We start from the raw sequence: 13,990 nt of genomic DNA, 5'->3' as shown, positions 1-13,990 counted from the left end.
GTGCGACCAGTGCGATCTTCTTGCAGGTAATCAAGCAGCGTCATACTCTTCCCTGCACACCCAGCATGATCTAATTTATGCTTAGAACACATACCATCACACACAGCATTGGAAAACAATGGTCATCATAGCACCTGACTCTGCTTGCCATCTTGCAAACCTTACACCACAACTTACTGCAGCATCCTTTTAAAACCATATCCAGCCTCCATCAAGGAAGGCAAGCTGCCCTAAACTTGTCTCGTAATTTTCAGGAGTGCATATATGATAAAGACTTCTGTGTTATCTTCAGCGATGTCTCCTTGTTCCCATATCTCAGCACTTACTTTGGAAAGAACCTTGTTATCACCAAAGTAATACTTGTCAATACTCGTAAGAAAACCTTTCCTCACTCAGATAAACAAATGTGGTTTCTATACAACCCAGGCCTCATACATGTGGTGAAACTCTGATTTCAAAAGTAAGCCTCCCTGTTAGCTCCACTGTCCGTGCACATGTGTGTGTGTCACATCCCTGCACAATTAAAGCTGATTCCTCCACAGCAGCATTAGTGGCTTAACGGCGGTAACAAAAACCCTCCCAGGCCTCAGATAACCCTGAGCCACCTCCTGGAGCCACTCTTTAGGATCTAGATGCCGGCTACCGTGGCTCAAAGCTCGCCTCACGGCCGGCTCAAAGCACACGTCGATCCTCCACCTTGCTGATGTCCATTTTGCTTAAATCGGTAGAACTGCACTTGCAGCGAAGTCTCAATATGCACAGGCACAATGAAAACCCTGACTTCAAAAATTTATGTCTCAAGCCCTCGGCCGCAGACACTCCCCTTCTCCTGACAATGAATGGACCACAGCAGATCTTCTTAAATGTGCCATTTAAATGCAGAATGCTTAGCTCTGCGTTTAAGGGCCAGCTCCTGCTTATTTGATAAAAAAAAAAAAAAAAACCTCTCCTAATGACTTAGCGCACCTAAACTTAAAATACCTCGATATGATTTCCGTCCCTTCATCTTTTACTGTTCTTTTCACCCTCGCCAGCAGATTTGAAGAGGAGGGGGACGTGTATTTCATGGCCACTCGGACTGGAAGTTAAGCTCAGCAGCTGTGCAAGGTTTTCCTGTTCACATCTGACCAAGTTAAACTTACTGCCACCTGTTTTTTCCGCAGAAAGGCACTTTATCCGCAGATATATCACTCACATATATGCTGCTTGATGTGACTCCGGGGGGCAGCCGCTGCTGAAGAGGCTAAACGGGTCAGGTGCAGCGCGGTCCCAGTTTAAGTCCTGCTCCCCTGATACCATCGTCATCCTGCCCAACCTCCCCACCCCCTTAAATCCTCTCTCTCTCTCTCTCTCTCTCTCTCTCTCTCTCTCTCTCTCTCTCTCTCTCTCTCTCTAAGAAAAAAAAGACGTGTCCAGAATGAAGACGCACGCGGAGGGGCTTAATTATCCGTCGATCCGCGGAGATGAGACTGGATGCAATTTGTGGTTAATTGCGAATGAAAACCCCGCAGACCAACGCCAGGACTATCCAATCATACTTAACCCGCGCGCAGCCACAGCGCGGCCTCCTCACATCCTCGCGGAAATGCGCATTGATTTTTGGGCAGAGGGGGCGCGCGGCCTTAAATCGATCAGTATTGATAGATTTGGTAGTTTGTGGTGTCGGAGTCATCCTCGGGCTTCCCTTGCAGAGCCTTGGATGAGTAAAGTAGATCAAATGAGCTGTTTTTGATTGAATTATCAAGGCAGTTTATGTTTTCTGACATAGGCTACTTGATCAAATCAGAGTTTGTTTTGCGCTTTTGGAAGAGTTACTAAGTTGATAAAGTTAGACGAACTGAATACAACGTTTATTATCACTGAGTTAATACTGTTAGATTATTTTTCATATTTATGGGACTATCGGTTTTCTCTTTTTACTCTTTAAGTACATTGACTTACACCACTACATAACATTGTTTGGCATTACCATATTTTTTCTTACATAGGCCTATGTTTAATTGGGTCACCATCTGACCACATTATTAAAGAAACGAACAGTTCTCGTTAGGTTGTACTGATGTGGGCTAATGTAAACAATTTAACAACAACATTAAAATGAAGTGAATAATGTAAACTTCCTATAAAGACTCTATGGATTGTATCCCATCAGCCCAAATATGTCTCTTAAACACTTTAAAATGATACCTTGGAGGTCTATTTCTGTTCAGGTGAAATCAAAGCCTGCACTGACAGCCTCGTTACATAACATACACACAGGTTTGAAACGGTGAAAACTGTGCCTGTTCCGAGTAAACATTTTCCTCTGAGAAACAACCGGAGCTCATCTTTCTCCGCGCTCCTCCGTGCAGTAGCATCTGCTCGGTCACTAGAGGGGGGGATCTGCTGCACCTGTTCTCCCCTGCGCGCTTCGTTCTCTTCGGCTCCGCTCGGCTCTGCTCGGCTTTGCTATGGGAGAATGCAAATACACTTGCCTCCGATCGCCTCCCATTGGCCCGTCACACCTCTGTGTGGGAGGGTCGGGGGGCCACGCTGTCTTTATAAGAGCAGAGTGCCTTCCAGCGTCTCAGTGACACTGCGTGGATGCACCGTGAAGCTTTTAGAGACAGTTTTAGGGTGAAAAGAAAAACCAAGTGGAATTTATCACCTCTTGCATAATAATACACACAGAGTCAACACACGTAAGGTCAACAACAGCGCTCCCCGGTGAGGGGGGACAGGACCGCGGGGACCGAAGCAGCCAGTAATTCGCAGCTTGAGCCAGATATCTGGACTGACCACAGCACCTGGGGACCAGACTCTCCTGTCCTTCCCAGCAGGAAAGCTGCCTGCAACTTAACATCAATCCTACATGCATGAGACCTTCTGCAAACTTCTGCACGTGCCATTCCATTTTGGATACCCAGGACTTTTTGGAACACTTTTACGCACGTTTTACGCTGCATCCTGTGACTGTCAGACACTGTGGGCTCTGACTGTGTGAGAAACTTTCACACCGGGCCATGCTGCAGTGACTCCGGCCCCGGTTCCTTGGACTCCATGATCAAGTTGTAAACAGTAGGAGGCGAAGAAGGATGCTGGGAAAATATTTATAACACACTGAAACCTTTTCTTGTCCCCTGATTCGAGCAGTACCGGGGACAGTAAATCACCGGGAGGCAAGTGGGCTGCTGAGGTGAAGCGAGGACAAGCCAGGTTGGTGTCTCCAAATTCAGCGGGCTCGAGTTTCAGCCGCCCCGGGGGCTCCTGGTATTAAAGCGTGCATTTGACCTGGGATAAGTTGTCAACAAGAGCAGCGAGCGGAGGCAAACTGGCAGGTGTACAAGTTCATTTACATGCATACGTATATTCACGCCACTATATATAGAAGCTGTCTTAGAGGCGAGCAGCCTTAATAAGTTTGTGCACCCACCCCCCGGCCTGCAGCAGCCTAACGTACCCAGCGTGTGTGTGTTTCTATATATACACCACATAGGCTTGTATTCCTGCTCGCAATCTGTATCCCAGAGGGCTGCCCGCCGTCAGTTTGGCTGTGAGGGCAGGAGTTGTCGCATGGACTGACATGGCCACCGACCTCGCCATGAGCGCAGAGCTGCCAAACAGCCCTCTGGCCATCGAGTATGTCAACGACTTTGACCTGATGAAGTTTGAGGTGAAGAAAGAGCCACCGGAGGCCGACCGCTACTGCCACCGCCTCCCGTCCGGCTCTCTGTCCTCCACCCCGATCAGCACACCCTGCTCCTCCGTGCCTTCCTCGCCGAGCTTCTGCGCCCCGAGCCCGGGCGCTCAGCCCAACCAGAGCCTCACAAGCGGGGTCAACAGCAGCGGCAACAGCAACAACAGCAGCGGTAACAACAATCACAGCAACGCGGGCAAGCCTCAGTTGGAGGACCTGTACTGGATCCCTAGCTACCAGCACCACATCAACCCGGAGGCGCTCAACCTGACCCCCGAGGACGCAGTGGAGGCCCTCATCGGGAACGCGCACCACCATCATCACCACCACCAGGCCTACGAGGGCTTCCGCGGGCAGCAGTACGTCGGGGAGGACCTGTCCACGGCCTCGACGGCCCACCACCACCAGGGCCATCATCACCACCATCACCACCATCACGGCCACCACGCCCGCCTGGAGGACCGCTTCTCGGACGAGCAGCTGGTCAGCATGACGGTGCGGGAGCTGAACCGTCAGTTGCGGGGCTTCAGTAAGGAGGAGGTGATCCGCCTGAAGCAGAAGAGACGCACTTTGAAGAACCGGGGCTACGCACAGTCCTGCCGCTTCAAACGCGTGCAGCAGAGGCACATGCTGGAAACCGAGAAGTGCACCCTGCAGAGCCAAGTGGAGCAGCTGAAGCAGGACGTAGCGCGCCTCGCCAAGGAGAGGGATCTTTACAAGGAGAAGTACGAGAAGCTGGCCAGCCGGACCTACAATTCCGGTGGACCCGCGAACACGAGAGATCCGTCCGGGAAACAGGCCAACACCGAATTCTTCATGTGAGAGACTGATGATTTGTAGCATAGACTCAGAAATACACCCCACATAAACATCCATGTAACATTAATTTATATTTTTTGTATTTTGTTTACAGTTATTCCCTGGACAGAAAAGACTCAAAACACAACAACTCAACAGTTACGCATTTCTGCTGCGCACAGAAGTAATCCTGGTGCGCATTTTAAGTCTTAAAGATGTGTTGGCTTGATTTCTGTCAGCTGTCAGGTGAGCACGTGGGATCACTTAGCCTGTACATTTTCCTCTGATGCAACAGAAGCCGGTCAGTCTTATTGAAGCACTCTGACACTGAACATGACTGTCTTAATGCAGAGATGATTTTGTCTTAAAACGTGGGGAAAGAGTGATTTTTGGAAAACTCCGATTGGACTGAAAATAAGCAAAAGAAGTAATACGCCGCCTCTTTTTGTGGAACCAGAGAGCTCAAAAGACTGTCAATGTGAAAGTGAGGCGGTCTGGGGTGCAGAGAAGAGACCTTTTAAATATTGCAAGTCTATAGTTTCCCATCCCTATTTGCAACCCTGCATGCAGGACATGTATGGTAACTTCCAGTCATCTCCCACAATCCTGCCACATGTATGAAGCATGGCCCATGGTTCTCTCCTCCTCTAATGCTTCTCCTCCTCTGCCATCAGTAAGGCCTGGGTATGCAAAAAGTCACAAAATGTTTCCCCCTTCCCCCTGAGAGGTGCAAAGACTGCGGACAAAACCTGCAAAACAATCTGCTACTGCGTAAAATGGATGCGTCTTTAACTGCTATTTTCAATCAATTTTTCTATTGTTTTAAAAAAGGACAGAAAACGAACAAAAAGAGATTAACTGAGCCAGATTTTAGACTGTATTTATTTCCACCTGTACATAATGTGTAGAGAAAAACAGTTACCTGTGTTATTTTACCTTTCTTCTCTTTTTAAGGAAAACATGCTTTTGTTGCTTGGATTATTCGAAATGTCTTAATACAAATGTTTGTATGTTACAGCATGCAAATCGTCTATGGTATCCTCCTCCTACTGAACATGTGTAATGTCAAAGGCAAGCCTATACTGCACTAAGAGATCAAACTGGATAAAACGTTTTGTTTTCTACTGATAGGACCTTTGATCTGTTACTCTATGAAACCCTGGATGTAAATTTGAAGAGGTGAGAAAGCCTCGTTTATTAGACGGACATGGACTGCATTCGCTGCTAAAACTCTATGCACCAACCTGATGACAAAAAGACTCAGATTTTGTTTTTTACTTTGAATTATTTGTAGACTAAAGTGTCTGCGGGCCTGCGTGTTTCTCCTGCAGCCCGGTGTCTTAATACGATCTTGTGTCTGGTGGGAGGATTGCTTGGTTGTTGGAGAACAGGTGTAGAGCTGACTATCTCTCGGAGAAACTCGATGCATTACTCTGTCAACAACAAATCTCTGGTTCGTGTGTTTTCTGCTGCCTAGATATATGTGCAATATTGTGCAGAAGTGTTGGATGCTCAGCCTACCTGTTGGAGGGCGCAAAAACTTGCAGGAAGAGACACTATAGATCGAAATGCCACAGAAAAACAGACCACTGGAAAAATGCAAAAATACATTTCAGATCAGTATTTTGTTATTCTCAAAATTTAGGAGCCGAAAAAATTAATAAAAATGTTGTAATATGGAAATAATTTGCATATTAATCTCTTTAAAATCAAGTCAATAACTTGATATTGTATATTTTGTTTTTATTTAGTTTGATACAAACTCAAATTTGACTAAATTTCCTGAACCATCCACAGCATAAAAATCCCCAAATGTAAAGATAAAAAACCTGCGATGATTGAAATGAGATACTAAAACAGGAAAGTAAACTTCTGCACAGTGCTGTTAATGTATATCTGTACATATAATTTCTATATTTATTCAATGAACGTGTCCTAACTGTCAACAAGTGAAAAACCTACAAAGTGGAACGTTGTTGAGAGTCTTGTTTTCATAATGTTTAATAAAAAGTTATGTCCCAAACCTGTCAGACTGCTGCTCCTCTCATTGTCCCATGAACACGAAACAGATGTTTTATTTTGGAAGGGAAAAAAGCTTCCTGTCTGTAAATAAATGACGCGCTGGGTTTTTTATCAGACAGTCTTAAAACGAGGAGAGATTTGTGTCTTATTTTAGGCCAGTTTAGCGCTGCCAGATTTTAGAAATCTGTTGGGGGAAAAAAACAGCCTGTTAGAAAATAAAGCGTTGATATTACAGACTAAATTAATTTCTTAAAATGAATTAAAGTCGAATAAACGAACTTTGACGCAGTTGCGAGTTTTAACTTAAACACGTTTTATCGTTTATGAATTAAAACAATATTCAATCTGTGTTAAAGTAGTCTTTAAATCCTCATTTTGTAAAATAGCGATTAAAATGCCAAATGAATTCGTTTCATGAGCATTATTTTTTAGATTATTGACGAGCGTCGAGAATTCATAATCGAAGAAACACTGAGAAAATGAGCCTCTGTTATTTTACTACTGTTATTTATTTTCAACTGTTTGTAATTTCATAATACAGCCACACCTGAACAGATTTGAAAATAAATAATTTTCATTATTAATTTATTGAGTTATTGTTCCCCATCTTTATTTCTGTTTTGTCCCTTGCATTTTTATGTTGTAATATTCATATTTAATTTCTCTCTGTGAGCGCCACTTGGCTCTCACACCAGGTTGAAAAAAGTTGCACTGCAGTTTGTTTGAGTTTATTGTTGCACACGGAGCAGATATAGATAGCCGGATGTTTGTTTTTGAACATGACCGCGAAGATTTACAGATTTGTGTGTGGGAGGTAACAGTAGAGGCGGACACAGCCGCTCCGCTGCCCGGCCTCGCCGCCTGTCAGCCGGCCTCTGTGAGCCTGAGCAGCCGGTGATGGATGGATGAAGCCGGCCTGCCTCTTCCGAACAGCGGGGTCGATTAGTTGAACTCTCTGTCTCACTTGCTCTGTGTTTACAGTGCGTGGGCAGTTTTGCATGATACCTCGCATGTCCACTCTGTGGCCGTTTAGGGCGCGCTCGTGCACGCGCCCTAAACGGCATTAAGAACTCTCTCCCTCTGGAAGAAGCGCAGGATGAGACAGATGCCACCCCGCGTTGGTGTTGATGTGACACCGCCGTCAGGCCCGGTGGGTGGCGGCTCACTTCAAACACATATCATAACTCTCCGTGAATGAGTGTGAGAGAGTGTGTGTGACTGAGAGTGTGTGTTTGTGTCGAGGGGCCAGCGGCTGGTTACAGGTCAATAAAAGAAAGTCCGTGATCTGCACAGCACTGCAGCTTCCACACATACATGTTTTTAGGCGCACTTAAGCCTGTTAACATGTTTACACCTGTTTTAATATTACTGTTATCATGCTAATCATGATTTACTTTTCAGAACAGCAAGGATGCAAAAAGAAATAAGTTGAGAATTGGGTTAAAAAATGTGCTTGTCTTGCACAGTGTCAGAAGCCTCAAAAACATGCATAGTTCTAATTTTATTTATTTAAAGTTCTGTTGTTGTACTGTCCTGGACAATTCAAGAGAAAGACTCAGACACAAAGACAGGAAAATGTTATTGCTTTGGTTTTAAATAAATATGCATTCTTGCAACCCATTGTTTATAAATCTTGAACCCTTGCAAAATAATTTGTCACCAATGGTGTTCAGCGTTTTTCAGTCACGTTCACCTCCTTTCCCCCACATGCTTACAATCCTATAAACACAGAAAATGTATCATAAAGATGGATTGCACATTTAAGACACTCATCTATGCATAATACATCAATACATTCATTCAACTTCAGTTTGCAAAGGTCTCCTATCATTAAACATGATCCGTCAGTCTGTTTCTGTTCACCAACTTTAAAAACTCATGAAACTGCTGACTGATGGATTGTTTGGGGGGTCGGAGAATCAAAGCTTTCACCTCCATGCAAATTTTAATTTTCCCCCTAATTTTTCTCTCTATTCACCTCATCTTCCTCTCTTTCTCTCCCTCTTTCAGCCCCTCCATCACTCTCCTCCTCCTCCTGTTTTTGCTGACTCAGAGGAAACATCGAGCAGTGTGACAGCCATCACCTCACACAGAGTCAGGGAGCGTGTGTGCTTGTAACACACACTGATTTAGATTGTGTGCAGAGGAATGATGGAAAAGGCATGTATTATATGACTGTGTGTGTGTGAGAGAGACAGAGAGAAATCAGTGGTCAGTGTGTCTGCTCTGTGGGCTTTTCTCTCCATAAATCAGGGCAGAGTACGTCCACAGCTGCATCATCCAGAGACAAAACAAGAGGAGCAGTGAGAGGGATGGAGAGAGAGAGAGAGAGAGGGGAGCTGTGTGTCTCTGGCGTCTGGAGCTGCTGCTGCTGAGATTCAACACAGTCAGCGTCTCTTCGGCTCAGCTTACCTACAGTATACCCACCTACACACACACAGGCACACACACATCATAAACCCAGAGTCCAGACAAACAGTGCAGGCAGCCTGCAGCTGATAGATCCTGATGCTTTTAATAAGACTAATAATAACAACCTCAACTTCCACCTTTTAGCTGTTGTCCTAAATTTCCCAGAATACCTCTGATCCAACCCTTTACAACTTATGATTGTGATCCACTTTAGTGCAATATAAATGTTTGTCTATCCGTTTCTTGGCAGGATTACAAAAAACTACCTGCCCCATTTCTATAAAACCTTGGTATAAATGTAGGGCAGGCCGACACACTACCATGGATGTCCTTATCCCTCCTGGGATAACCCCCTGCCCATGCAGCCCACTTTATATTCCCATCGTGGTTTCAAGCATGTTTGTTGCTTCTGAAAGTTATATTATTTTGGGCATTTTCACCTTTATTAGGACAGCTGAAGAGAAACAGGAAATGTGGGGAGTAGAGATTGGGGGAAGACATGCAGCAAATAGCTTCGGCTAGGAGTCGAACCAGCGACCACCATGATGAGGACTACAGCCCCTGTAAACCACTTGCCAAATGGCACCCCACAAACCTATGTATTCTTTAATGTCTTGACTGTTTTGGAGGGTTTTACACGTGTCCTTTCCTGAATCAAGAAACCTAACATATAGAGTCAAAGTGAAGCTTGTTTGCAGTTTGAGATGTCTTAGCAAAGGTCTTACAGGCGTTCACTCACTCCTCTGGTCGCTCCCAAGACCAGCGGACACTATCGTTTTTACCACAGTGTCAACAGGCAGAGGGGGAATGTACCAGGCTTATTTTTTATTGATTGATTTGATCTGAATATTGAGAATAAATCACCGTTGTTATGGGGTTTTGACTAATGAGTATCAAGTATTTAACACAGCTGGGTAATAACAAATCACAGCAAAAAACATGCCCGGTTTGGTAAAAAACTTTAAAGGCGAGGAAGTCCAGGATGGGAGGTCCTGTGGTCCACAAATATTCTTCCTCCTTCTCAAATGAACCATTTTTTTGGATCAGCTATTCAGTTGATGAAAACTACAAATTCAGGAGTTTAACGTGATTGTTTCTTATATGTTAAAGAATGAATAACATCTGTCTGGGTTGTTTTTTCATCCAGCAGAACCCCTCTCTGCTCCGTACAGTGGGAGCATTCCCGTGCTCCAGTTAGGCTTCTCTCCCGAGGGACGTGTCCGGCTTCAAAAAGTTGTCACCCTGCGCAGAATGTAATCGACATTTTTGATAAATCACCTGCGTGCTGTTAACGCTCACAGGGTATTAATAATTATTACTCCTGATCTGGCGATTGAGTTAGTGACCCCGGGGCCCGGAGCCCTCACAGAGCAGAAAGGAGGGGGGTTGTTCGGGGGCCTCCACACCTTCCCGAGCTGGTCCCCCCCTGCCTGACGCGTCCAGGAAAGCAATTTGGCATCGGTGACGCCGTACGGCTGCTGTTGCGACCCCTGAGCATGCTGGCCCTGCCTCCACACTGTCACACACACACACACATACACACACACACACACACACACACAGTCTGACACGCTGCATGCTGAGTAGACAAATTCAAACATGCTATCACAGGAGAAAATATGCCCGAGCAGCAAATCTAACCGCGTCCTGTTCTTTGAAAATACAGTAATAAACAAACCTAACAGCAAACAAACAAACAAATGAGAGCAGAGGGATGATGTGCTGATCTCTTAACAAGCAGGAGGAGGTGTGTGCGTGTGTCACAGAAAATGGGCCACATCTCACCTAAAACGTGCCATAAAGGGAAAATTAGCTCCAAATATTCCCTTTAAGTGTTTGGCTGAAAAGCTGTTATCAAAGTAATTTTCTATATTACACATAACTGAAGAAATGTATATTTACTGTGCATTAAAGTAGTTTCAGCTCATAATTGTTCCCGTCGGCAAGAATTCACTTAAAGAGAATTTCCATCATGTCATTTTATTTCGTGTTGACGGCGATCACGAGGCGGTTTACTGAGTCAATCTTTTAAGGAGGGCTCGAGTTCCTGCTGAATGCCCCAAACCAACACTATCACTTCCATTCATGTTTCACTTCCCCATCTCAATGTGAGCCTGTGTGTGTCTGACTGGGTGTGTGTTTGTGTGACTCAGCATTTTGTCTAAATCATCCAGTCATTGTTTCTTTTTTTGTTTGATCGAGTCACAGGTCACATGTCTCTTCGTTTCGATGATAGCAGTGGGTTTGTGGGGCTGCGGTTTGTGGCCAGAGAGATCACACACACACACACACACACACACACACACACACACACACACACACACACACACACACACACACACACACACATTCACTTACACACACACACACTCAGTCATGCAGGTGCACACATGCTGTTGACCAGATGAGTGTGTGCAGTAATGCAGTGGAGAGGACTGTCCTCAGTGGCAGTGGAGGGTCAATCGACAATCAATTATTCCACTCAGCCTGGCCTGCAGCCATACCACAGACTCACTTCCTGCACCACACACGCACACACACACACACACACACACACACACACACACACACACACACACACACACACACACACACACACATCACAATGAGAGACTCCACACTCTTTCAGATATCAGATCAGACCTTCCCCATAAAAAAAAGCTCTGACTTTAAAGTGTGAAGTGTTTTCTTAACATTATGCAGCGCTACATATCTACAGTTTCTTTTCCATCTTAGAGGTGAATTTTTAGCTTTGACCCAACTTTTTAATGTGTTATCATTTAGTTAAAATATCATGAATCTGATACGGTTCTTATCAATTAAATTTTGCCCAAAATTCAGTCTATATAGCAGTTATTTTTGTGATAGAACTATCTAAAGTTCTTGTGTTCCATGGCCAAAATTCTGACTTAAAGAATTTACTCCATGGCAGAAATCTGAAACACATTCAAAGCTTGTTTATTTTATGTTGTTGTTTTTTCAAATAACTTCTACAGATTTGTATCACCCATCCACTTTGATTCATGCATTGGGTTATGAATGATGTCAAAGTAATCATACCGTAAAATCCAGAATATAAATCGCACTAGCGTTAAAGACAGCCTGTTTTCGGGGACCTCCCAAACGGAGACTGTAAAGCTCTCTTCCTGCGTCAAGACTTTCTTTGTGTTTAGCAGCGTGCAGTTTCTGTTAAGATGTGTAGCTCTTTCTAGTTCCATCATGCCAGTTACTGGTACAATAGTTGAGCTCTGCCTATACCCTAGTTGTGAGATACAGATGGATCCACTGCCCTCTGTCGTGGAATTATAGTCTTATATGTATGTACGATAGTTTTACGCTTATATCTTTCCAGTCTAAATGTCAGGGAAAGAGTAACTTCCTTCCAGTGTCATCCGAGGCTACTGGGTGATAGGCGAGACAGGGTCACTGTAGTAATCAAGGTCTTCCTCCCTGCTCCTGTCTTTATCTGTGTTGTGACCGACTTAGTGTCTCCAGACCAGAGCACCGTTCTTCTTCCCAATTGTTTGTTTCCTATTGTCCAAATATGGGTATCTAACTTTAGTGTCATCTTTGGGGATAAATACCACGCCTGAGGATTTGTCTGTCAGAACTGACTTGGCATTGCACTGCACTCTCCTGCCTGTGTACTGTTATGTTATTTCTCCTTGGCCAAGTTCTACATAAACTGTTTCAACGTAAGCCGTCAGAGTCTCCTGAGTCTTCTGTGTCCAGTGTCCAGTTTATTGATGAATTCCACCACACCCATGACCAATTTGCAGATACCGGCACCTTCCTTCTCTGCTTGTCTTAAATTAGAGAGTCTTGTTGGTCAAACCAGCACTCCACAAGAGTCATTTAGTAAAAACGTACAGCACCATCTTCTTTAAATGCATGATTATTACTCAATGAAGGGAAAAACTGTTAAAAAATGGTGCCGGTTCGCCTTGCTACGTATCGAAGGGGCTGCTTGAATTTTCAATCCCCATCTTTTGGGTGAAATTCCATTACACAAGAAAATACCTCTCTCTGTACTTTAAGCTGGTATATAATTACATGTACAGTCATGGAAAAAAATATTGGACCACCCTTGTTTTCTTCAATTTATTTTTCATTTTAAAGCCTGGTACAACTAAAGGTACATTTGTTTGGACAAATAAAATGATAACAACAAAAAAGTTAACAAGAGTTTAATTTAAGTCTTGATATCTGGTCATTCTCAATGGTTTTATTGATAATAACCAAAATCACTTAATTTTTTACATCAATAGCTATGGCGTTGTACTGCCAAAAACAGTGCTTTCTTTTCTGTCTGTTTTAGTCACATGATACACACAGGAGTTTGTACTTGATTGCATAACCATTGTTTTTGATGACTGCAGCCATGTGTCTTGGCAAGCTCTCCACCAGCTTCTGACATTGTTCTGCTGTCACAGCAGCCCATTCCTGTTGCAACAATTCAAACAAATTTGCTTTGTTTTTGGGCTTATTGTTCTCCATTTTGAATTTGATGGTTTTCCACAGGTTTTCAATTGGATTTAGATCTGGTGATTGAGCAGGCCAAGTCATGGTTTCGAATTTTCTGGTTCGCCATCCAGGCTTTAACTGACCTTGCCGTGTGGCAAGGGGCATTGTCTTGTTGGAAAATCCAGTCATTCGAGGTAGGAAAGAGTTTTACAGCTGATGGAAGAAGACTGTTTTCAAGAACAGCCCTGTACATGACCTGGTTCATTTGCCCTTCTAACAATTGCATTTGCCCTGTTCCACTCATATTGAAACAACCCCAGATCATCATCGATGATGTTTTACTGTAGGGGCAAGACAGTCTGGTTTGTAGGCTTCTCCAGGCTTCCTCCTAACCAGTAAGTTGGCTGGAGTGGGCATCAACTCAAAATTGGATTCCTCACAGAAGAGAACCTTAGCCCAGTCATCAACAGTCCAATCCTTGTGATCCCTAGCAAAGACTCACCAGGCCTTCCTCTGCCTTGCGTTGATGAAGGGCTTATTCTGTGCCCTGTGTGACTTCAGACCAGCTTCAAGAAGTCAGTTTCGAACTGTCCCTGCCGAATAAGTGACATTTCTCGA

The 13,990-nt window shown here is 44.4% G+C and overlaps 1 protein-coding gene across 1 annotated transcript; it reads left to right on the top strand.

Annotated features, from left to right (window-relative positions):
• The first annotated feature begins 2,565 nt into the window (after positions 1–2,565).
• mafaa (v-maf avian musculoaponeurotic fibrosarcoma oncogene homolog Aa) lies at positions 2,566–6,504 on the top strand. Its single transcript, XM_034702013.1, has 2 exons — positions 2,566–4,494; positions 4,590–6,504. Exons 1-2 carry the CDS (start codon positions 3,563–3,565, stop codon positions 4,660–4,662), a joined length of 1,005 nt encoding a protein of 334 aa, XP_034557904.1. The 5' UTR covers positions 2,566–3,562; the 3' UTR covers positions 4,663–6,504.
• The last annotated feature ends 7,486 nt before the right edge of the window (positions 6,505–13,990 follow it).

Source organism: Notolabrus celidotus, chromosome 2, assembly GCF_009762535.1.
Source record: "Notolabrus celidotus isolate fNotCel1 chromosome 2, fNotCel1.pri, whole genome shotgun sequence".
NCBI classification, from domain to species: domain Eukaryota; kingdom Metazoa; phylum Chordata; class Actinopteri; order Labriformes; family Labridae; genus Notolabrus; species Notolabrus celidotus.
Note: the sequence above shows the minus strand (reverse complement) of the source record. Positions and strands in the feature narration are given on the sequence as shown.

Coding starts and splice junctions, on each gene's coding strand:
- mafaa (XM_034702013.1), top strand. CDS start 3,563: ATGGCCACCGACCTCGCCATGAGCGCAGAGCTGCCAAACAGCCCTCTG. Junction 4,495..4,589: donor GCCAACACCGAATTCTTCAT/GTGAGAGACTGA, acceptor TTTTGTTTACAG/TTATTCCCTGGACAGAAAAG.